Source organism: Xenopus laevis, chromosome 9_10S, assembly GCF_017654675.1.
Source record: "Xenopus laevis strain J_2021 chromosome 9_10S, Xenopus_laevis_v10.1, whole genome shotgun sequence".
Lineage (NCBI taxonomy): Eukaryota > Metazoa > Chordata > Amphibia > Anura > Pipidae > Xenopus > Xenopus laevis.
In genome coordinates, this window is record NC_054388.1 from 41,450,881 (window position 1) to 41,477,704 (window position 26,824).

At 41.8% G+C, this 26,824-nt stretch overlaps 1 protein-coding gene across 3 annotated transcripts in view; it reads right to left on the reverse strand.

Annotated features, from left to right (window-relative positions):
- Positions 1–26,824, reverse strand: part of septin9.S (septin 9 S homeolog) — a 115,557-nt gene that overhangs the window by 52,135 nt on the left and 36,598 nt on the right. For 2 of the 3 annotated variants that reach the window (XM_018237621.2, XM_018237623.2), the window contains one exon: positions 12,594–13,199. In XM_018237621.2, coding sequence (XP_018093110.1) covers positions 12,594–13,199 — 606 coding nt within the window. Of the gene's footprint in view, positions 1–12,593; positions 13,200–23,461; positions 23,823–26,824 lie in introns of those variants that run through there. The other variant, XM_018237622.2, reaches the window with a different exon arrangement.

The window sequence follows — 26,824 nt, forward strand, 5'->3', positions numbered from 1 at the left end:
GCCACCAATGGGCTTTTAGCGTTCATGTTTTAGCGCCCATATCTGTATGGCTATGATACTGTGGTGTGCACAGGGTCTGGGGTGGGGCTAGGGGTGCTGCTGCTATGAGGAAAGTTGAGAAAATCACCTCAGACGGCAGCAGCCTGCTAGTTACCAAGGGCAGCAAAAAAAACCCAAAAACTTTACGAGACAAATTTCAGGTTATTAAACTGTAAAGTTTGTCTCTTCTAGTGCAGAGAGAACAATACCGATGCAGCCCCCCATGGTGACCCTGATGGTCACCCTGGCTGCAGGCCTATGTGCTCCTGCACCCAGTCACGGGTCCTTGTGCTCCTGCACCTAGCCTAAGGCCCCTGTGCTCCAGCACCTAGCCTCAGGCCCCTGTGCTCCTACACCTAGCCTCAGGCCCTTGTGCTCCTGCACCTAGCCTCAGGCCCCTGTGCTCCTGCACCTAGCCTCAGGCCCTTGTGCTCCTGCAGCTAGCCTCAGGCTCTTGTGCTCCTGCACCTAGCCACAGACCCTTGTGCTCCTGCACCTAGCCACAGACCCTTGTGCTCCTGCACCTAGCGTCAGGCTCTGGGGCTCCTGCACCTAGCCACAGACCCTTGTGCTCCTGCGCCTATCCTCAGGTCCTTGTGCTCCTGCACCTAGCCTCAGGCCCTTGTGCTCTGAAGACTCTGTCGAGAATAATGAGCTGCCTGTTTAAAGCAACGCATGATTTATATGAGGTGGGCGAGAGGAGGCACATAGACATCTCTGTTCCTGGTCCCTAAATGCCCTGTATTTTACATATCATTCAGACACGCAAGGTACAGACCAGCAGGAGGCACAGGCCAAATTCGGTCCTGCTGTTACCAGGCAGTAAGGACAACAAAGCTTGGTTGCACCAGATTGTTTATCCAGAGCTCTGTGCAAATAGCAGCTAGTAGAGAGGTGCAAGTGCTTAGGAAATGAGCACTAAGTACTCTTGCACTTGCTCCCCCAGGTGTAATGACTGTCCCCTATAGTTTGTAAAAAAGTCACTAAACTTTTATTTTGTAACTCAGTTTTTAAAAACAAATCTATTATATATTACAAATTATTTATCAAGCACAAATATATTGTGTGTGCCTTTAAGTTTGTGAATTCATATGTGCTGCTGGGGCACTCCCCATGTCTTCAAGTTCAGCTGATTCTACCCCACACCTATTTCCTCACATATAAACAGCTCCCATACACAAAGCCTGCCCCCCCCCCCCCCCCACACACACAACCCAAACAGACTCACAAATATGGGAATTATTACCAGAACAATTTCTTTACAGGATTCCCCTTGTAAATACACAAACATATTGTAATCCTTTCCTTATAAACACACTCCAGCCACACACTCCAGAGTTTAACTCTCACATAAGGCATTATGGGCAGAGATACAAATGAGAGATTTGCATGTTCCCGTCCATAATGCCTTATGTGAGTGTTAAACTCTCATTTTTGGTAGTAAGTAGGGTTGCCACCTGGCCGGTATTTCACTGGCTTGGCCGGTAAAAATGATGGCTGATCTCAATGTTATTAATAGGGAAAAAAGATAAATATATAGGAAGGCCAGTATTTTTTTCCAGAAAAAGGTGGCTAGTAGTAAGGCAGTGCTGTGTATAGGGCATGAGGCAAGTAAATAGTTTCTGTTTTCAGAAGGCTTTACACTGCAGTACCATGCAGCTAAGTGCACAGGTCAATGAGATGGAGAGGCCATAAATCAATGTGAGCAACGGTGACAGTACACCCCTAGTCAGACAGTGGTGAGAGGTCAGGGTAGGAGGCTTCTATAAATAAACAGGTAGAGGTGACACAGGCTAATCATGCAATGAGATCATTAAAGGGATAGAAAGATGGAGATTAGCCATAGGCATAATCTGGCATCAGGTCATGCCCCACAGACAGACACTGAGTAGCCGCATATAATACGGGGACGGATATAGCAGTGTTATTAAACTCCTGACCGTCAGCCCTACACGTTTCGAAATATGCGCATGAACCTTATGTGGAACGCAAATGCGTTCCAACAACATTGTGTGCCTGAGCATTCTTTATATACTCCAAAGGGGCGCTAATATCTCGCCAAAACTATATGGAACATTCATCCCAATTTAAAATCGAACCTTTGCGTATAATAACCAATGTTAATCAACCCCCACATGAGCTCCAGTCTCCATATGGACAATATATAGGCTACTCATATACCGGACAGAATACCAGAATCCCAAAATTTTGACTCTTTATTGAAATTCTAATATTAATCTAATTTGCCCCTTTTGGGATGCTGGGACTCTGTCCGGTATATGAGTAGCCTATATATTGCGTCCATGGGGTAATCTGATACTTCTGAAGGTATTTAAACTGCACAGCCCAAGCAATCTTTCTGCCTTTTTATTAAATTTTTGTGTTTAAAAGTGTTTTTTTTCCCCTGATGAAGGCCACTGTGGTGGTCGAAACGCGTAGGGCTGTCTGATATGATGTAAGTTTTTGACATAATAAATTTTGACTTTTTTATATAGACTGAGTGTGCAATCCTTATATTTATTTTTATGATATTCACTAGGAGGCTTTATTTGGGCAGCCCCCACTGGATTGGCACCTCAGCATCCTCTTTAGGGTGTTCACCTTCCAAATTATAGTTTGATTAAACTCCTGACCATCAGGGTGTCATGGACTTGTCATCAGGGTATGTAGGCTGAACTCTAACCCTGGGAACAGTAAGGATGGGGTGGGTATGCATTTTTAATATTTCACAGATAAGTCAGGTTTAATGCAGTGTACAAGTCAATGTCTCTGGGCAGCTGTTGATGTTCAATTAGACTCGTTCAGAGCAGCTGCCCCCATTTATACACGGCTGTGGCATCCCCCAACCTCAACTCCTTATTCTCTCAGCAGCTGCCAGGCTGCCTTCTGGGCTTAAAGTCCAATTCTCCCCAAATCCTAAACAAACGTCTGTGGATGTGCTGGCCCCCACAAGACGCCAAAGATTAGATTCTTCCTATTCCACTCTGGCTTGTGCTGACAGGCAAATTTGGCCAGTTCCATCTTCCTGGCATCATAGGGGTGAGACATCTGCCTCGGCTAAAAGCATGGTGCTTATAGCAGTAGGTGTTTGCATTCATGTACCATTTAGCAGGAAAGTGAAACAAGTTTGTATTTGCAGACCTCACTTGCTGTAATGTCTTTCCATGGATACATGTGACCAAAAGTGAGCACAGATAAATCCCCTTTTCAGTCTATCATTATAAATTCCTTTTGCTATTTTTTTTACATTGTGAGCCAGTTAACCAATTCGTTATGTTTTAGAACCATTCGGGTGACTTACGGAAAACGAAGTGCCGCGTGTGCCTTTCCCAGGTGATTTTCATTTTAGCCATTGGAGGGCAGGGGGAAGGCAGTTCGGGGAGATTATCGACCCGAAGAGGAGGAGATTTGTCGCTGGGGCGACTTATCTCCCCGAATCTGTTCATATGGCCTGACCCATAAAATTAGTTTTGGTCAGTAATCTTGCTATAGTGCATAGAGCTGCTGTACCTGGGAAGTGGTATAACAATCCTGGGTCATAAGATTACGTCTTAAAAGGCTTTAGGATCATGGCACACAAAGTGGGTTATTTATCAAAATCCGAATTTTTCTGATTATTTAATTTAAAAAAGTCAGACCAAACTAGACTCCATGATTTGAACTTATTTATCATTAAAAAAGCTAAATTTAATCATTCAAGGAAAAACTCGGTACAATCTAGCAAAAACCCGAATCGTGCAATTTTTTTCTGTTTTTTCCTGAATCGCTCCATTTTTTCAAAACCCAGATTTTTTCAGATTTTTGCCCGAAAAGCCCTAAATACTCCGATTTTCAGGCTAATTCTAGCGCAGACCACAGAAACTTCCAAATAGGATAGGGACCTCTCCCATTGACCTTGGCAGGTCTGAGATGGCGGATTTTCTGATTTTTACTTATTATTGTCGGCGTATAATAAATTTGAGGGTTTTTTTCTACAAAAAAATCTAATTTTCTAGTAAAAAAAACTCAGATTTTTTGCTGCATATGTTTTCCCACCAGTAATTTACTTCATTGCTGGTCGGCAAGCATTTCATGGAGATTTAACATCCATGGCAGTGGAAATTAACAACATACAGTATTTCCCTGTGTGCCATTAGCCTTAAATCCTTTTTAACTCCCACAGTCCCTTGGTCTACCATCAGATGCAACCCTGATCTCCCATTTCACTGGCAGCATCCTTCATGGTAAGGAGAACAGGCACTGGGGAACCAGGCTGTAGATCACGGCTCAACGTCAGTAAGCACAGTATTTTTCTGTTGTAAGTCTGTTGTCACTCACAGCATTGGCAGCAGCACATAGAACCAGCCTGTTTTTGACTTGTCTACCAGCTGTGTGCCACCATCTGTCTCTGCTGGAGCCTCTCGGAAGACTGATGCAGCCACAAGACACAGACACCAGAAAAGGAGGGAGGAAGTGGTGGAGGAAAGGGGACCCTGCCATTTAAGGCAATTTGGAGAAAGATATGTAGAAGCCCACTGCAAAGGAAGAATCTGCAGAAGGAGAGATAGAATGAAAGTCAGAGAAGTAACCCATGCCATGCTAAACATGCACTATTTGGGGAGAAATATAATCCAGGATGCAAGCTGAAAAAGGCACTTCCAACCATTAGCCCTCCAAATAACTCCCAGCATCCTCCCTTGGTAACCAATGTGGCTCATACCTTTCCAATGAGATTTCTGGCTCTGGTGGAGCAACTTTGTGTGTCAAAGTACTAAATCCAGCCATTATAAGAGGTGCTCCCACATACCTAAATACACAATAAAATACATATTGAATCCCAAACCTGAATGGCTAACTAGAAATTTAGATGCATCAATGGACTATTCAGTTTTCTGTGTAGCCACTGCACCTTGAATGGATTTAGGGTTGCCATGTGGCCTACCTGCTAAATCACCAGTTAAGGCTGGGTCAGGTATTACAATTTTTTTGGCAATGCACTTGCAGTATTTTCAATCCTCCCCCATCTTTGGTCAATCCACTCCAATACCTTCATCCAACCCAATCCCTGCTCCCACCACAGCAAGCTACCCAGGGCTGTCATTAACAATCATAGGCCCATACCGCTTAGCTGGCAGGGCATTCCCTTCAAGGGGCCATTATTTTTAGCGTATGAGTCCATGGACCCCCTGGTTAGTGAGCCTTGCAAAAATAAAATGGAGCCCCAATAGAAAAAGCAAAGCCCATGCACTCATGGGCATACCCTTGGTCCACCCAGGCCACATCTGCCCAAAACTTGCTCACTCCCCCGCAAGCCATTTCCCAAACAATGACCAGCAAACTGCACCTAAGCATTTCTTCTGCCATGAGGACCCTGATATAAGTACTCCCCTGCAGCTACCCAAGACCAACTAGATCCCTCATCCCCCACCCCGATCCATACCTGTGGGTATAGGCCCATAGGCTGAGTTCTTCAATTATGTACTTCTGTATAATACACAAGGTTCAATGAGTCATGTGATACAAGGGACAGCTCTAATTATAATAATGAGATCACTAAATTACCCCTTCACTCCTTTATGCCCTCCCCTCATGTAGTACAGATGCCAGGCTGAATGGCTTCCATACGCATGGGAGCCCATAAGCAAATATAGAACATGGATTTTATTCACATGTGGTTATAAAGAGTGAGAGGCAAAAACCATAGTACCATTTATTCTGAAAGGCCATTCCATGTAGCCACTACACTATAGGGTCTTCACAGAGAGAACAAGAATGTATTTTAGTATTTTTATCAACACTTCTTCCTAAAAGTGTGAGTTGTGCATCATGGTGGTTATTTTTATATATCCCCAGTTTGGGATTCTCAACCCTTTTCAGCTACGAAAACGAACGATGAGAAACAGAACCAGATTTGTCCAAATATGTCCACCCTGCTGTGGAGAGGTGAATAATACTCTATGTGCACAGGAACTGGAATGAAATGGGTTAAGGTCACAGGATACAAAAGGAACGTTTCAGCCTCATCCCGAGGCAGTACAATTCCCAGAGGGGTTCGTGTATGACTCATGGATCAGATGATGCTGCCTTCAAATAAACCCCTGAATGCTGCAACCATTCCCAGCTAAATCCTCTGAACATCTCACAATTACAGTGGAAACAATCATTTGCTTATGAATTTGTTTGCTGGTAAACACTGACTGAATCAATTTGCTGTTGCTCCCACTCCCCTAAGTGTGTCACAGTTTATATGAACGGCTTCTGGCATTATGGCAATGTTTTCAGCGATATTTAAGTGAAAACAGACCAATCAAATGCGTGCTTTGGACAGCCAATCAGAAAGATCAGTACAAATAAATTGAACTGTCCAGTAGTGATGGGCGAATTTGCGCCGTTTCGCTTCGCCGAAAAATTAGCGAATTTCGCGAAACGGCGAAAAATTCGCGAAACGGCGTCCGTTTTTTGAGAAAAAATTTTTTGACGCCGGCGAATTTTTTCGGCGAATTTTCGCGGGCGTTTCGCGAATTTATTCGCTGTACGCGAATCGCGCAAATTCGCCGCGAATTCGCGCCTGGCGAATAAATTCGCCCATCACTACTGTCCAGAGATACAAGGGTATACACTAAGTACAAACAATTCAGGCTTAAATTTACATATTACTGCATAATAGAGATATTCTTTAAAGGAGAAGAAAAGCTACGGAGGCATTTTATTGTCAATAGATTAGCTGCAATAGTGCAAGCTAGAATGCTATATTTATTCTGTAGAATGTTTTACCATACCTGAGTAAAAAGCTCTAGAAACTCTCTGTTTGTTTAGGATAGGAACTGCAGTATTAACACGGTGTGACATCACTTCCTGCCTGAGTCTCTCCCTCCTCTGGGCTCAGATTACAGTATAGAAGGGGGGGGGGAAGAGGAGCAAACTGAGCATGCTCTTGCCCAGGGCAAGGAGGTTTAAACTGAAGGCAGGAAGTCTGATACAGAAGCCCATGTGTACACAATAGAAGGAAAGAAATGCAGTGTTTCTTTTGACAGGGGACTCAGAGCAGCACTACTTTGGGGGTTTACTGGTATATTTAGATGGACCTTTCTGATAAGGCTTACTTAGTTAAATGATTGTATACAATCACTGTCTGTACAGAGCACTTTCAGCCTATGACTAAGTGCCCACAAGGCATGAAACGAGTAAGGCTATCCTTCGAGATGATTCTTTTTTGTTAAATACAGTGTCGGACTGGCCCACCAGAATACCAGGAAAAGTCCGGGTGGGCCCAGGTGTCAGTGGGCCTTTATGCTGCTAAACATTTGGCCTATTTCATGGTCATTCCCTATTTGTATGAGAACAAAGTGGCTAAATAGATAGAATAATAGATTATAGTACATAAAGAAAAGAGACTAAGAGAGTAGGAGAGGAAGAATAATAGTACTAAGATTGTGCCCTTTGTCTAAAATTAATTGGTGGGCCCCTGTTCAAAGGTTTTTAGGTGGGCCTCTGGTGTCCCAGTCCAACACTGGTTAAATAAAACTACTTTTTATCTGCATCAAAAATTGGAGTGAAGTCCAGCCTACAACTGAACATAAAAATGTTTTCAATCTTCAGAGGCTGACTTCTGTGTTAGCAAATGACACACATGCAGTGTAGGCACATGGTATGCTATTGTAAATGTTGGAGGGTGCTTGAGTACAATGTTACTTCCTTGGTCCTTTCATTCCCATAACCACCAGCCTGTTGGTTGCTCCTTCTGGCTCCAATACATGCTTGTGGTCAAAACAGTTATCCCTGATGGCAATGTTAAAACCCTAACAACACCATATGGCTCCCTTCTTTACAGAATAGTGGAGTTAAAGCAGCCACAACCAAGAAGAAGAACTAATCAAAGCTTTCATTATCAGTAAGCAATGCAATTAGCTTGCAAGTTAGTGCAACACAAATAAGAACATGTGACTTGCTATGACCCCTCCCATGAAGCTGCAATAGCTGGATACTGTATTAGGAGTGTCCAAGACCATTCTTGTTATGTAGGGCTGGTGTGCCAGGGTAAGGGGGTCTTCCCAGTAGAGTGCTTTTGCCAGAAGTAAATGTCAGCTGTTCTTTCTGGAATAATTTGTTCCAATTCTTGGCAATGGAAAAGGAGAAAATCCAAGGACCTTTTGGTGTATGGTCAAAGCATAGTATTGTGATATGATATGAATGCTTACCAACTCATGCCCACGCAATATGTTGGCGCTATATAAATACATGTTAATAAATACAACATTGGGACATGCTCGCAATGCAAAAGAAGCATGGAAGGCTTATAACAGTTTCCTGCACTGGATACCATTTTTGTGGATGCAGCACTAACTGAGGTGCAACCCGTATGATGATACATTACACTGTCTGTTCACTAATGGCAATAGAAAGCTGGTACATCTGCACACGACACAACCTGAGATGCACAGAGGAAAGTCCATGGCCTACTAGAATTGTTTCTAACCTCGCATTGAAGACTAAGATAATTCTGGAAGCAAAGTAGATGAATGGACTAATTTAGCAAAGGAAACAAAATCATGTGATTATATTATTATAACATGTATTTATATGGCACCAACATATTGCGTAGCACTGTAAAGTAAATGTGATTATACAACTAAATCACATGAATTCTATACATAGAACATATGGAGTTACATACATCACAGTCAATACCGGTACAAAAGGTGAGGAAGGCCCTATGCAAAAGAGCTTACACTCTAAAGGGAAGGGAGTAATACACAAGGTGTGGGAGTGGGCAAGATAGAATTAGGTGGGTGAGAAATGTGGTACTGTATGTGGTGTTGCATTTGGTAGTTAAGCAGAGTGAGGGTAGGCTTCTCGAAAGAAGTGCTTTTTAAGAGATTTCTTGAAAGCAGAAAAGTTGGGAGAAAGTTGGACAGACCGTGGGAGAGAGTTCCAGAGGAGGGGTGCAGCCCTGCAAAGTCTTGAATGCGAGCATGTGAGGAGGTAATGAGAGAAGAGTTGAGCAGCAGGTTAGTAGAGGAGCGTAGTAAGCGATTGGGTGAGTATATAGACATGAGTTCAGAGATGTAGGGTGGGGCAGAGTTATGAAGTGCCTTGAATGTCAGGGTCATTAATTTGAATTTGATTCTAAAAGGTAGCAGAAGCCAGTGCAGGGATTGACAGAATGGCGTGGCAGAGGAGGAGCGGTTGCTGAGGTGTATGAGCCTTGCAGCAGTGTTCATTATGGACTGGAAAGGTGACAGTCTCTGGAGGGGAAGGCCGATTAAAAGAGAGTTACAGTAGTCGAGGCATGATATAACGAGAGAGTGAATAAGAATTTTGGCAGCATCTGATTATAACAAAGAAACCCTCAGAACAATCAGCAGATCATATCTATTGATCATATGGTGCTACTTATGCAGTAGAATAAGTGACATAAAGGTTAAAAGAGGCAGCTGAAATGTATTGTGTCCCACTCAGCTGCTTTACCGACAGCCTGTAACCTCTCAGGATGAGACTGCCTTCATTCCAAGAAGGGAATCTTAAAAATCTACAACTGTGACCTGGAAAAACCTTTATGCTAGGTCTGGTCCAGTGTATCCTCCTCCAATGAGAGAGAAAACAGATGTCAGTGTTCCACCATAGAATCATGTGTCCCCTGATCTACCAGCTTCCGTCATTAACTACTTACCAACTAAACAGTTTTGGTACCACGTACAGACCAGCTTTCCTTTTTAACATCTCATACAAGACTAAAAACCACAGACCTACACCACTGCATCCCCAAAGGATGAGAACCTCTGCTGTATTAGATCAAGAAATGTAAACTTATGCTGACCAAGGCTGACATTCTCACCTTATCACCTCAGTCTGAACCAATGTATACATTTTTGTTATACCAGAGGACTCTAACCAGTTTTCAAAGTACTATGGACCAGTGGTGATTTGTTTTATCCTCACTAATTCAGTTAAATCAGGCAACACATTCAATGAGAATGATGAATAAGTGGGTGAGGTTGGAAACAAACATTGGCAATTCCTTATATTTAGCTGTGTTTTGACTTTCTTTTCCACTGATTTGATTTGCATTGTGCCACATACAAACAAAACAATGAGTATGTCACTGGGACCTGTAAAATGTACTGTAGCTCATATGAGGTGTTCCACATATCTAGGTCTATTGTCCTACCTGCATTCAGTAATACTCGTTATTCAGACAGAATGATATTTAGCTGGTTAGACCCTATTGGTTGGCAAAATATAGAAAGTCTTTTGAAATAGGTGTTGATAAATATTAGTTTATATCTTTGCTATGAGACACATTGAGAAGCCCTTACATTGCTCAGATATATAGATGACATATTATCTAAACAACCACAACATGGGTATTTATAAAAAGTTTACTTGCTTCTAATCAACGATTATCTGGAAATGATCATCATAAGCATCAATCTGTAGATGAGTGGCCAACAAATACTGATTCACTATACCAAGAACAAAATAAAAGAAGGTGGCCTTCTACCTTAGCTTCATGGTGCCCATACAAAGAGCAGAAAATGGCTGCCATCGCAACTATTGGCCATGGGCCACATAAGGCTGTAAATACTGACCATGACTGAGGGGTCTGCACCTGTCCCCTAGGTTTTAAGATCTTTACGAGGTTTCACAAAATGATGGACCAAAGCTCTTAAAAATATGCTTATTTGGCAACACAGAAAAATGTGCAGCTCTTATCCTATTGCTCGAAAATAGCCATTTCAAAACACTTTCAAAGATTCTGGAGGTCCAGATCACATTATTCATTGAATAAGGAGGAATGAAATCTGCTGAATAAAAAATTTAACTCAACTCATTGCTCTAAAATTCACATATTAAAATGTCTCCTTGCTCCCAAAAGCCAAAAAGAAGCAGACACCATCAAAGTTATTCATTTATGTTGTCTGCAAGATGTGGAAATATCAATAAATTATAATGGATTCATTCTCACTACACTGACTCAGGCCATAGACCAAATTTTACTGACCTGTATGTGTCCAGAACATATCCAGAGATATAAAAGGGTCCTTGTATGAAGCATATAAAATACTAAGACTGCACTGAACACTCGTAACATAATAGATCATCTTCTAGGGAGGCACCAAATCCACAATATTTGCATTTGGCTGAGCACTGAATTCTTTATGCAAACTTGGAAAAACATCAAAACGAACCCAAGTTTGCAATTTCAAATTTGAACTCTCCTGTCAAAATAACAACTTCTCAGAGCAAAAACTTGTTTTCATTTATCCTTTCAGTAAAACTGGGGGGGGGGTAAACTCTGAGGGTGTCCTGAATCCCAAATTAAATTCTGAATTTTATACATTCCGAAAATCTACTACAAAAAGGCAACGTTTCGGGCCTACCAGGCCCTTTATCAAGCCCCGTAACTTTGCCTTTTTGTATGATATGGGCTGAATAAATTCTTCATTAAGCACTATTGCAAGCTTTATTTAGTGAACTTGTGTTGAACAAAGGAGTATATTGTATAATTAAACATTAAAAAACTCTATTCAGGGAGCAACCCAAAATAGCCTTCACACTACCTAGCAGAGTATTCATATGGAAGACACTGGCACCCTCTGGGGACACAGAGAAAACAACAATTTATGTGCTGAAAATATCATCCCTGCTGCCAAGCACAACATCTTCAGCTGCCTGTGTAAAATGAATGGGAATGGCACACAGCAAGATTTGTTTGTCTTTTTGTGGAACAGAGGTCATTAAATACATGTGCATGGGAAGTGCGCTCCTATGGCACTGCTGATTGAGGCCACAGAAAGTACAGTAGTAGAGTGCTGGAGTCCATGTTTTCCTGTTATACCCTGCCCTGTGTGCTAAAGATAGTGCCCTCCTTAAACAGGGTTACCAACCAGTTATGGGAACCTCTATAGCAATAAGGGCCTAGAAGTCTAGTTACAAACCTTTTAATGACTAGATGCCCTACTGTGCCATTTTCCTTGATCATTGACAGAATGTGCACTTCTCCTCCCCCCACACACGGCAAGGGCCTAAACCAGTTGAGAACACTTACATGGCTCAACATACAAAGTTTTTCCTCTGTTTTATGAACTCCTTTAAGAGAAAATAAGAAAGAAAATAAAAGACAAATGAAAACTTCTTAAACATTTGCTACAGTGGCATAACTACTGGGGGTGCAACTGCAACCAGGTCCACCCCTTCTGGTCTAGCCAGAGAAGTAGAAATGAAGAGGTTTTCTTCTCATGCACATTCGGCCAGGAAGAACCTTTATGTCTAAAGGGTGTGGGGGCCTGGTTGCACATCCTCTAGCGTTAGACCCCCTGACCCCCCTATGCCACCTCCACGGCCCTCTGCCAGGCTGCAAACCACCTATACCGCTCCCTACTCCCCCCACCAGCGCATACCTGCTCTTGTGTTATTGATCTGGGAGGGGGAGATCCGGGAGCCCAGTGGCTGTCTGAAGAAGGTCTAGGCTGGCCCAGTCAGACCCTGCATCCTGCACCCAAGCTTGGCCAGCGTTAGTTACATTACTGATTTTCTAGAACATTGTAGAACACTGTATTTAAAAATGGACTTACTTTCTGGGGTTCTTTGCTGAATATCAATCTGGATAGGCCGTACTTTGGGTTCCTGATGTTGAGGAAGCACAGTTGTAGCTGGTATGGAATTTTCCACTTGTTTGATAGGTTGAACCTCTGGGGATTTGGGCACCTGGATTTCCACTCTCTTGGAGTTTGTGTCTTCTGCTCTTCTTTGAATTGGTTCTGGGATTTTAGAGTTGGGCGAGTCCCCTCTTTGGTCATGTGTTTTCCCCAGTGTGACCTCTGTTCTCCTTGGAATTGGTTCAGGAGGCTTGTGTCCAGGTAGCTCAGCTCTCTTCAGGCCAAACCTGGGCACACCAGGAGCAGAGTTCTCTACTTGCTTGGAGGAGATGTCAATGGAAATCTCTGTCCTTCTGGACATGGTTTCAGGGTGCCGGGATCCTGACAGCTCAATCCGCCTCAGTGATGATTTAGGGGATCTCTGGTCACCTATGTGACCTTCAGCATTCCGGGAGCCCGGCTCCTGAAATCTCTGAGCAGTAGCTGCAGCTCCTCTTAGGAGTGGATTTGGAGTTCTGCGGGGCTGGACAGCAGGATTTGGTGAATGGTCGACCTCCTCGACCTCAAAGGATCTTTTCAATGCTGAAAAATAAAAATTGGACGAAGAACGAATGGTTAGATCATGTGATTTGCAAACCATATTGAAGCACATCTAAATAGTAGGAGTAGGGCTTGTTCATTCTTACGCTCACTGTTACTATGTTATTGAATGCCCTGTTCTTTTAGCAATTTTACAATTGGTCTTCATTTTTTAAAAATTGTTTTGAATTATCCGTCTTCCTGTCTCTCTCCAGCTTTCAAATGGAGACCAATGAGCTCAGAATAAGAAAACAATTGCTCTGTGAGGTTACAATTTTATTGGTATTTTTACCTTTTATCACTTATATTTCTATTCAGGACCTCTCCTATTCCTCTTTCAGTCTCTCATTTAGACCATGGCCTGGTTGCTAGGAACTCTAGCAACCAGACAGCTGCTTGAATTCCAAATTGGAGAGCCGCTGAACCAAAAGTAGATAATAAAAAATGAAGACCAATTGTCTACATCAGAGTAAAAGTTGATGGTGAACTACCAAATTTAAGGTTGTAGTTTAGGATGCAGTTGTGAGTCACAGATTAAGGAAAAAGCAAGGTAGCTATATAAACAGCTATGCTTAATTTAGTAGTCTATTAATAACAACAGTTGCATTTGTGCGTTAGACTGCAGCCATCTGTGAAGCTGTGAATTCAATTACCTACGGAGGTATCGACAAGATAATAACATTACAAATGCAGTCAGTTCCGCTGAACCTTCTGAGCCAGGGACTATGGATGCAAAAAGCACAATTTAACCGTTTTCCTAGCATCAGCCCTGCTTCAAACAACAGCAGGTGAGAGCTAATAAAATGCTGTTTTCCTCCTTTCTGCTGTGTGAAAATAACATCCCACCTAAGCACATGCACACTTACACATAGGGCCGATCTTGTTACTCTCATGCAGAGATTGCCACGAAAGCAAGAAAAGAAAAAGTGAATGACGATATCCACACTCAGCAAAACTGCTCCCACAATAGAATAGGGAGGCCAGATCTTGTGCGGGGAAACTGAGAACAGGGAACTATTGTTACACACTCAAAAAAAAAATAGGAAATAGGAAAGTGTGGATGAATAGGAAATCATGGATGAGCCACCTGGAGGGTTAACATCAAGCAGTAATAAGAGATATAAAAAGCATTAAATGGTCATTAAGAGGGTTATATGGGGTAAGAGGAGCAAAGAGCAATTGGAGGAGTTACACAGGGATATATGGAGAAGTAGAGAAAAATTTAGAGAGGGTTATATGGAGCACCAGGAGAAATTACAGTGATATAAGGAGCATAGGGAGTTACATGGGTTATATGGAACAATAGGAGGAGTTATAGGGAGAGTTATATGAACAATAGGATGAGTTATAGGGAGGGTTATATGGAGGAGTTATAGGGATGGTTATATATGGCAATAGGAGGAGTTAAAGGGAGAGTTATATGAAGCAATAGGGTGAGTTATAGGGAGGGTTGGAGCAGTTGGAGGAGTTATAGGGAGGGATGGAGCAATAGGAATAGTTATAGGGAGGGTTTTATGGAACAATAATAGTAGTTACTGTACATATATCAATAGGGTTACATAATAATAATATGATACACAAGAGTCATGAATATCCTATAAATGATATACAGGTATGGGACCTGTTATCTAGAATGCTTGGGACCTGGAATTTTCCGGATAACATATCTTTCTGTAATTTGGATCTTCATTCCTTAAGTCTACTAGAAAATAATGTAAACATTAAATAAACCCAGTAGGTCCTGCAGGTTAGAGCTAGTGGAACATCTTCTGATGGGGAGGGGGCAGACTGAGGGGGGGATGGGTTTAGTTTTTTTTTTTTAATTCTTTATTTAGCTTTTTTCAAACAACAGGGTACAAACAAAAAATATAAGAAAAGAAAAAAAAAAGGAAGGGTATTAAGGAAGGGCATTTTTACACCTCCCATTTTCAAATATTGGCAAGCTATTACACATTTTCCATATCTTCTAGGCAATTTTTTTTTTTTTTGATGGGTTTAGTTTTTGGGCCAGGGCCCATGATCCCCTAGTTACACCACTGGCATTATATTAAATAAATAATGTCATACAAAGAAATCTACGGAGCTCAAAAACAGAATGAGAGCCATAAAAATGCCATGGTGCATTACATATGCCTACCAGGCCTCAAGGTGGTTAATCTAAAACTATATCAAACTGGTCTCAATAGAACTATTTGGAAAAAAATTTAATTAGAAGCAAAACATATTAATACACATTAATATGCAACTGTGGCAAGGTAAACCCTGATCCCAGTATCTTGTTGCTTTCTCACTTTCCCCAAACACTCATTCTGCCTGTTACATGCTTAGTTCTGAATGGGCAAAACCCCAAATCACTTTTGTTTAGGTCCTTCATTGCTGACCCTTCCCCTGTATTTGTATTATTCCAGTGCTATGGAAACAGATTCAGATTTTTGGCTTTCACGTCAATCCCACAATAATGAAATCTCTTATCAGCCGCCAGATGCTGGATGGTCTTCCTACAATAAATGCACAGTACGGGTGGAGACTAGAGAGGCATCCTGCCCCCCTCCTATTGCTTGCTGGGCAGGATTCACTCTGGCTCTTTATGAACTTGCCATTAACCCATTCATAGTGGAAATGGCTATGGCTCAACATCGCTAGTAACCAATATAATTATGCTTTTGGTTCTATATATCGTGTGAGCAACTTGCACCATCTTGTTGTAGTTCATCAACATCCAAAGGGCAGTAGGTTATCCACATCTGTTATATGTGGTGCCATATAAGGGCTATGGTTGGCTGCTGGTAGCTTTTATATGTTTACTGGAGGCTCTGTCTGACAATATAGCTGTTTTAAATGCAACCAAAAGTTGCGTCCAAGTCTGGAATTCAAAAATAAGCACCTGCTTTGAGGCCACTGAGAGCAACATCCAAGGGGTTGGTGAGCAACATGTTGCTCATGAGCCACTGGTTGGGGAACATTCTGCTATTCAGTACATTTTAAAATCCGCCCATGTGGACAAATTTTAGACCTCTTTATTACCTTCCGTGTTTATACCATGAAAGTTGCTGTAATGGGTGACTTTTGTGTTTTTTGAGCGTATGAATTCAGGAATCTGGTGATCTAAATAGTATTGTTATATGTAACCTTACCCTGTGACACTTCCTTGAATGGAATCATAACACCATCTCTTCAGCTTTATGTTATCAAACAAACAAGTCAAAGTCGGAAGAGATGGAAAGAGGAAAAGCTGTGATGTATCCTGACTTCCCACAACAGCTGGTGGAAATCACATCTTGTTTGGAAGGGATATGAGGTCAGAATGATGACAGAAATAGGGTTCAAAGGAAGAGAGAAAGCAGGGAAGAGAAGGGCAAAGACAATATTTAGAGAAAATATATAGATTATAATGGGGCTAACAAAGGCAGTGTCCTGGGACACCAGGGGCCCACCAAAAAAAACGTAGACCAGGGGCCCACCAAAAGTTTTTAGACCAGGAGCCCACACTCAGTACTATTTTCTTCCTCTCCTCACTCAACCTCTATTCTTCTAGTTCTTCTACTTTTCCTTACATACTATAATCTATTATTCCACATATTTAGCCACTTTGTTCTCATAGAAATAGGGAATGGTCATGAAATAGGCCAAAAGTTAAGAAGCATGAGGGTCCACTGACACCTGGGCCCACCGCGAGTTTTCCTGGTGGGCCAGTCCGACAAGGGGTTATATGAGATGTTATATGGAGGAGTTACTTCAGTGGCGGAACTACCGGGGTACAGGGGGTGCGATTGCACTAGGGATCTTTACTGGAGGGGGGGTGGGGTTCCCAGCTGCATGGCCTGTAGTAACATTACTGGGCTACTTAAGCTATTGGAGATACAAGGACTATATGGAGCAATAGGTGTCAAAGGAATATTGGAAGAGGATAAACAGAAAAATTATAAATTATAGAGAGAACAATATGGATTATTATAAAGGGTTATAAGGAAGACATTTTGTGTTTAACCTTACAGCCAACAGTCAAACATTTTATTGGCCCTCATAACTAGGTTGGAGATATAGAGAAACGATGGGGTAACAGTCACCCTGCTACATTTCCATGTGTAATTTGGGCACAAATAATCACTCTCCCCAAATATCATCCTACAGTAAATGTCCTTCAGGCTGGGTCCCCTTAGCTCATAACAAAGTTACAGATATATAGAAACATTGGGGTAACAGTCACCCTGCTATAGTTCCAGGGGTACCCAGGGCACAAATAAGCACTCACCCCAAATCTCACTCTAACTGGCACTCAGGCTGGGTTCCCTTAGTTCATAACAAGGTTACAGATATATAGAAACATTGGGGTAACAGTTACCCTGCTATAGTTCCAGGGGTACCCAGGGTACAAATAATCACTCATCCCAAATCTCACCTGAACTGGCCTTCAGGCTGGGCTTCCTTAGCTCATAACAAGGTTACAGATATATAGAAACATTGGGGTAACAGTTACCCTGCTATAGTTCCAGGGGTACCCAGGGTACAAATAATCACTCATCCCAAATCTCACCTGAACTGGCCTTCAGGCTGGGCTTCCTTAGCTCATAACAAGGTTACAGATATATAGAAACAGTTCATAACAGTTGCACACCTGTTGTAGGAATATCCAGGATAGTAGATAAACATTCGCACAAACTGACTATGAGTCATGCCCCCACACTTTCCACAACTTTAACACCCTGTAGGGGCAGCCCCAAAGGTTATTTGGGATTGAAGGAATTTAGAGTAAACCTGTTTAAAATGTTGGTAAAGCATGGGCAGCACAATTGCCAAATGTCCTAATAAAGTTAGGGATGCACCAAATCCAAGTCCCTTGTGAAAGATTTGACCGAATACTGAACCGAATCTGAATTCTAATTTGTATATGTAATTTAGGGGAGGCAAGGGCAAAAGGGAACCAGCTAAAAAAATTGTTACTTCCATGTTTGTGTGACGAAAGGTCCTGTAAATTTAAGGATTAAGTTAGGCCAGGTATGAGGACTTGGCCAAATCCGAAATCTGCTGAAAAAGGCAGAATTCTGGTCAAATAACGAACCAAATCCTGAATTTGGTGCATCCCTAAATAAAATTACTGCAATTTTCCAAATGCACACTTATTCATTTCTGTTTTTGTTTTTTTTTATATAGAGAATCTTATAAATGCTGTATACCAACTATCCTAACAACAGTCTCATCTTGTAGAATACAAATACAAAACAACCCACTATAGCCAGCCATACATAGGCCTGGAGGGGCCATACACAGCGGGCACCCCTAGGCCTTCTGTCTTTTGTCGTCCCCATCCCCACCCTTTTATTTGCTCACATTTTCTTCATCGGGACCGGAGCAATGGGGATTGGCAAACGGGAGATTTAAAAACGATTGTATCTCCCCAGTGTTTCTGAACCAATATGGGTGTGGTTGCCGCCCCTAAAATCCTGCCGCCCTAGGCCCAGGCCTTGGTGGCCTCTCCACAAACCCAGGCCTGCCTAAATCTTCATTATTCCTATGGACCATACTGTTCAACCCCAGGGGGTTTCATCAGCTGTAGAACAATAATGATCCATGTCTTTAAAGTTGTCCAAAAGAGACCCTCATTTTTAATATTCTACTGAACATGCTCAATGTAGCTGACAGCAGTCCAGACCACGTGCTGTGAGATAAACAGAAGAGGAAATGGAGCTACTGTGGGGCATTTTCAGAGGCACAGATAGTCCCTGCTAAAAGTTAGCATTAGGTTGCTACAGAGGATGTCTACGCTAACTATTGAGCTTAAGTTATCCTTTAATACTGCTAGGCTCTGATTTAACCTAGTGGAAGTACCATTCCCAGCATCAACTTTTAGCCAAAAACTGAGAGCTGTTCTTGATCAAAAGTCATAGGCTGGAGTCTGGACTGCCCTTCTTAAAATCAAAGCTTATTTGGCCCCCGGGCAGTCCCAGTGGAGGCACAGCACAGGCATAGATATACTGTAAAATTTATGTTATATATTCCAAATGTATCACTCTATGGAAAGCTTTCACATACATCTTGGAATGTTACACTGAGCTTGGAAGCAACTTAGTACCGTTATGATCAAGTGAAATTAGAGATAATCTGTCAGACCTGGGGAACATAAAATGCTCTCAGAATTTTCTCAGCATTAAATCATAGACTGGAGAAATCCCTTGACTCCTATTTGCAATATTGAACTCAAAGTGGAAAATGAATGGAATTGCAGATAAGACTGACTTCCCTTGCTGTCTCCCCTCCCTGCTGCTTTGGTCTCTGCAGCCCAGGTCTGGCCTGGAAGTCAAAATAGGCCCTGGCATTCCAAGTACAAAGAGGCCCAAACAGGTCCCAGCAGGCCACTAAATATTGACTTTCTATAGCACCTGATAGCAGCCCCTCTGGCATTTGCCAGAACCCACAAATTGCCAGTCCGGGCCTGCTGCAGCCTGTTGCACTTACTGAATGATAGCCCGTCACTTCTCTACACCCAGTTGTGACCCAAAGCATAACACATCTTCCATTTAAATCCAGATTTAAATGGACACTGAGAGTCTGTATTACTGACAGATATATATGTGGTTCTTTACTGGTATGGTTATACACTACATCTTATATAGGATTAAACACAATTACAGTATGTAGCGAGGAAATAATTCAGCACTCATGAAGCTTTATTTTCATGCTGTCCTATTTTGAAACACTATGACAGCCCCACCAAACTGCTTAGATACACATATCCAGAGAAAGAATGTTAAGTACACAAAACAAACTATAAACTGTTCTACTATACTGTCTAAGAGAAACAATATGTCAGCTCCTTGCCATATGTATAGATACAAATATACAGAGAAGGAATGTTCTGGGCACACAATACGAAATACCCTCATACTGTACTGTTTAAGGAAAACGATATGGCACCTCCTTCCCATATGTATAAATACAAATATACAAAGAAGAAATGCTCTGGGAAAACAATATGGCACCTTTTAACCCTATATATACTGGCAAATAAAAGGAGAAGGGATGTTCTGGGCACACAATAAGCTGTACCCTAATACTGTATTTTCTAAGGAAAACAATATGGCACCTCCTACCCATATGTATAAATACAAATATACAGAGAAGGAATGTTCTGGGCACACAATAAACTATACTCTCATACTGTACTGTCTCAGGAAAACAATATGACACCTCCTTCCCATATGTATAAATACAAATATACAGAGAAGGAATGTTCTGGGCACACAATGAGCTATACCCTCATACTGTACTGCAGGGATCCCCAACCTTTGAACCCGTGAGCAACATTCAGAAGTAAAAGGAGTTGGGAAGCAACACTAGCATGAAAAATGTTCTTGGGGCGCCAAATAAGTGCTGTGATTGGCTATTTGGTAGCCCCTATGTGGATTGTCAACATACATTGAGGCTCTATTTGGAAGTGTACCTAGTTTTTTACAACCAAAACTTGCCTCCAAGCCTGGAATTCAAAAATAAGCACCTGCTTTGAGGCCACTGGGAGCAACATCCAAGGGGTTGGAGAGCAACATGTTGCTCATGAGCTACTGGTTGGGGACCAGTGCTGTACTGTCTATGGAAAACAATATGGCACCTCCTTCCCATATGTATTAATACAAATATACAGAGAAGGAATGTTCTGGGCACACAATAAGCTATACCCTCATACTGTACTGTCTAAGGAAAACAATATGGCACCTCCTTCACATATGTATAAATACAAATATACAGAGAAGGAATGTTCTGGGCACACAATAAGCTATACCCTCATAATGTACTGTCACTCTAAGGGAAACAGAATGGCACCTCCTACCCCTATGTATAAATACAAATATACAGAGAAGAATGTTCTGGGCTCACAATAAGCTACTCCCTCATACTGTACTTATGGAAAACAATATGGCCCCTCCCATCCATATGTATAAATACAAAAGAAGGGTGCTGTGTGAACAAAAAGTCATACATTCACAGTAAATTGTGTAAATAATGGGAAATAATATGGCAGCTCCGAACTATAAATACAAGATGTGGACAAACGTTATAAAATGAAAACTATAAAAAGAGTGAATTTTCCTTTTTATGAGAAATAGGAAGGGACATTGCACAACAGAACCACATTTCTGTTCATCACACTGTAGATATAGCACTTCACTCAATAAAATCTGGTACTTGGCACCCAAGGGATGAATCGCCCTGTTTTTTTTCTAGATTTCTAGCAAACTGCAGCACAAAACATTGAAGCCAAAGAAATCTCTTTTTCTGCACACTGTTACTGGCTTCTCCCTGTGCAGGGGGGCGGTAGATTTTCCATCCCAACCCCCAAAAACATGAAGCCACATGCTCAGCTGCTGACCCCATGCATCAGACAGGGGGAAACCTGAGAGGCTCACCCAGGCGCTCATTTGGGAAAAGAAGAAACCCAGTAGTAACACCCAGTGTAAGGACCCCAAAACACATACAAATAGTTTTATTTCAATATTAGAAAGATAGAGGGATATTTCACAAAAACAAGTGCACCATTTACTATTCTGTTCCCACCCAATCAGAATTTAGCTGACTGGTCAACTGCTCATTTGCTTCCAATGGCAGTTACTCAAGAGTATCCAGTTTTGGGATTTCCCCCAAAGTTACTGTTTATATCTTGGAAGACAGGCCACCTTACAGTCTGTGAAATGAGAAGGAAAAATGGCAAATGCAGTAAAAATGTGTTATTATTATTGAACTTTGAACTGTGGTTATTAATGCAAATTCTAGCAAGCTGTTGACTCAACACAACAGCCACTAATGAGGAATATAGGCAATGGGTTTGCCCTCTTGTGGTAAGGCATAGCAACCAGGTGTACTAGAAAATACAGCACTATAAAAGTTTGGTTGCAATAAGCAAACTTTCTAGGAATCCCCACAGTCTTTTTACCTCTTTCCTTCTGAATAAGTTTTTGGATGGCAGTGCTCAAACTTCACTAAGCATATCAATGTTTAGTTTCATTAATTAATAAAGGTTACACTCCCAAACATATTGCAACAAAAGGAAATAAATTAGTAAACACCATTACAATGTTGAAAGGGCTATCATAAACTGTCTCCTGAAATAGCTGACCCTAGTTTCTGTGAATGTGATAGGGACCTTAGACTGCAAGTTCTACTGGGACAGGGGCTGACATTTAATTTCTATAAAGGCCTGGGGCATAAATAATCAGGATTCTGATTTGGTTAGGTTATCGGCCAAATCTTTTGTGAAGGATCTGGGATTCAGCCAAATCCTAAAAAAGTACATTCGGTGCATCCCTAATATTAATATATTCTGTTGATTGATACGTCATTTGTTTTTCCTTGGAGATATTTAAGTTTGAGTGGCCATATTTACGTTGACACATTTTAATTGTTACATACCTATCCTGAATACTAAAGGATATGTAGATGATGTATGAAATCATCAACGTATCTACAAGATATGAAAGGCCTCAATCTATGACTTGTTCTCTTCCTCCTCCCCCTCTCTCTCTGACTCACCATTTTTTTAACCATCCTCCTTTAATTTCAAAGTTATTTTCTCTCTCATTATATACCACAAATGTTTCTTTCCTGTCTGCTCCCAACCCCCCTCTTTTATGTATGATATATTTGTTACCAGAGCTGTCATGGAACATGTATGACATAAACATAACATCATGATCATTTTATATATATATATAGCCTTCACTGTGGAAGGGATTAGCAACCTGCTGCCAAAAGGCTCTCAGGAATGCTGGGCATTGTAGTTCAACAGCTGCCAGGCAACAGGTTGGACTTGTCTTTAATGGATGAAGGAACTTACAATCAATATTACAGAATAACAATTAACTCTTCCTCGTCACTTTGTACTACACAGAGTTAGCATGAGAATACAGAGTAGTTCAGAAATACAGGAGTATGATACATAAAGGAAATACCATTCTAAACATATTATAGCTCTACTGGCAAAAAATGTATCTACCCACAGTGTATCTTTTTTTCCTATCTGCAGAAGTCGAATATATCTAAACCATATACTGCTCGGAGGGGATATAAGTCTAGTTGGTTGTAAGTGCACATCATTCACCGTCACATTATATTTAGTTTTCTCTATATTCAGGTCATGCTCTTCTGTTCTTTCAGACAAAAACACAAACTCAGTCAGACACAGAAACACATGTACTCATATACAGTATAGACACACACATCAAACTTAATCCATGCACTGGACCTTTAAAGCTAAAGAGATTAGGGTGTTTACGAACCTTCAAAATCAGAAATGATACCTTCCAGGTGCGCATTCACTGTCGAATCAGACATTTTTTAGGTGCTCGTGGGGAGTACAGTATATTCCAAAATCCCACAGTGGGTCCCAGCGCTGATTTATTTCTCTGTCCCCCTTTTTTTTTCTTCTAAACAACAAATCCCAAATTTGGAAAAAAAAGTGCTCAGATGAGAAGCTGCCGCCAAGTCAGTAAGGGGGGCACGGGTGATGGGGTAGGGGGAAGATGGGGAGGGAAGGATTCTCCTTTTGAGGCTGCGATTCTGAAACTTTTTGACTTTTTTTTTTAAAAATGCTGGTGAGGTTCTGTCTGTCTCTCTCTCTTGCTGCTTCCCTTACTCAAGCTGAGCATAGAGACACAGCCCCCTAAAGGCTGATGTGAATCAGTGGTGCAGAGGCAGCTCCTAACTCCACCCCGTCATGATCCACGCACACTCACTGCTAACACACCACACTCTTTCCAGGCTGCCCAAAAACACAGAGGTGCCCTGTGTTAACCCCTGTCATGCCATGCCATAGCTGTATGAGCTACTGTAGGGCAAATTCTTCTGTGACGAGGGATTCAACTCGTAGTTACACTTATGCTTAATGTTCCCTGGTAGCAATACTATTAAGTTTATCAGTGCTAGGACATACAGGCAGGGAGCAAAATTGCCCCAAAACAATCTTCCTATGCTTGCAGAGCTGTCTATTTGGCATCCACATAGGGCAAACTGCCCGGACACCCATGCATAAAAGGTCAAGTTAGGCATGATGACAATGACAGGTCAAGATGGAGAAAGAAGAGCAAGACTGATAGCATGTTAAGACATTGACAGTGAACAAGGTGGAGACAGCTGGGTAAGATGGTGACAGCAGGGTATAATGGAGACAGTATGGCAGGATGGAGACAGCTATATAAGATAGTGAGAGCAGGACAAGATAGTGACAGTATGGCAAGATGGAGACTGCAGATGATCAAAGTAAATCAAAATAGTGACTCTTTAGGTCAGTGTTGCCCAAAGTGCATCACCTATAGCAGTGATCCCCAACCAGTAGCTCGTGAGCAACATGTTGCTCTCCAACCTCTTGGATGTTGCTCTCAGTGGCCTCAAAGCAGGAGCTTATTTTAGAATTTCTGGTTTGCAGGCAAGTTTTAATTGCATAAAAACTAAGTAAAGTGCCAAGTAGAGTCTCCTGTAGGCTGCCAGTCCACATAGGGGCTACCAAAAAGCCAATCATAGCCCTTATCTGGCACCCCATGGGACTTTTCCATGCTTGTGTTGCTCCCCAACTGTTTTTACATTTGCATATGGCTCACAGGTAAAAAAGGTTGGGGACCCCTGACCTATAGGATATCGGAAGTTGTAGTTTAACAACAGCAGAAGCCCCCCCCAATACAAATAAAAACATGCTAGCATTACAGTGCTACGCAATATGTTGGCGCTATATAAATACATGTTAATAATAATAATAATAATAATAATAATAATGCCAGTCATTGATAGCTTGCCAGCCTTTAACACTACCTACTCTTTGGCTTCGTTGGATGGTTCATATGCACCTATTCTAGCACTCAGTATCCCTTGCAGATCACCAGATATGGGGGGAATTCACCTGGTAAGCCAGCAGCAGAGGGGTTAAGTGGGCAGTGTCATCATATCCTCAAGTCAGTGTTATAGGCAGCAGGAACTCCAGAAATATCAAGAGAAAGGAAGGGCCAGCTGTCAACAGGAAACCAACCACTCACTGAGGAGGGGCTGCCTATCCTAGAAAGTGCTTCCTAGGTCTTATACTTAAAGGGGAACTCCTGCTTCCAAACCAAAATTAGAAAACAGAAACCCCTAATATACCCATCACAGTTACCTGTTTCTTCAAAAAGTATGAATAAATGCCTATTTTCTATGCTGAAATCCAGCTGTTTAACAGTTCTTCTCTTTCTGCATCATTTGAAATCCTGGCAGGGAAGGAGGGACTAAAACACTGATGTAACAAATTGTAACAACTCCTCCACAGCTTACAGACAGCATGCAGGAACTACATAACCCACAATGCATTGCACTGCAATGTTCCTTTCCTTATTGAAATCACGTGTGCAGGGAATTGTGGGGTTTGGAGGATGCAGGCAGAGGACAGCTGTTGATACAAAGTAACAGTAGTCAGCCAACTCAGCAAAGTAGTCAGACAGATCAGCAGGAGAGCCAGGGGCAAGGCTTAGGCAACTGTTCCAAACCATTACAAATCGTGAAAAGTCTGCATTTTTTTTTACTTATGTATATTGCAAAGTTGCTTGAAATTGTGTTTACTTTTCAAAAAGCTCAAGTTATGTTTTTGTGGAGTTCCCCTTTAACACAAGCCCCCCAAGCGGACAGACCCCAAATGTCCTGACTGTCCCTGTAATTAAAGTGCTTTGCTATATCTCACCCCCCCCAATTTTCCCATAGAAAATGACCAGTTAGAAGTGCAGTCCTGTGTATTATAGAACAGAAAAGTCCAATTCCAGAATCTCATACAGTATTCCTTCAGCCTCCTGCTATTTATTTATATATTCTGCATACATTTCTCTTGATACCCCCCCCTTCCCCCTGCCTTAAACACTGCATTCCAGCACTGCTCCAAGGCTTTTGTTGTCATCTGAGGACAAACCAAAGGAAAATTAGACCAAAGTACCACCTGCATAGTACCACTCCAAATCCTATATTCAGCCTCCTCAGCTCAGATGCTGGTGCTGCATAACTATGGCCACCCCTTCTCCTACCCCATTAGCCAAGCACACAGAAAGGTGTAGCTCCAGTCCACAGAAATAAATAGTAACTATAGCATCTTACACCAGCCCCTCTAGCTTTTGCCAGATTCTACAGATTGCCACTCTAAGCCTGCTAGTGGCATTTCTCTACTAGCCTTAGCTGTGGGTGTAGTAGCAGAGGAGCAGTTAATGTAGCTGCACTGGTATTCTGTGCATTATTCATGCATAATATATTTTTATTACTAGCAATGTAAATTATATAAATTCACAGAGAACAATATCAATTGCTCAAACACAGGCTTATCAGGGAAACATCACAGCTCACATACTTGTTTAAAATAGCTCATTGTTAATTGAATTGTGTGTTAATTTACTGCGAGCCGGTAGACATGGCTGGTGTTTTTGCCGGCTACAGAACAGTCACATCACTGACACTCAGAGCTTAGTCTGCACCATGTACGTCCCTAGGAGACAGTCTGTGCGTAAAATCTGAATATGACGTAAATCAGGAACATAAGAAAGAAGGATGATGACAACGTGTACAGCATAAAGTCCAAGTAAAAATACATTCCTATCTGAAATGCAATATTAAATGGCTTTATAGTTTATCTCTCCTATTCA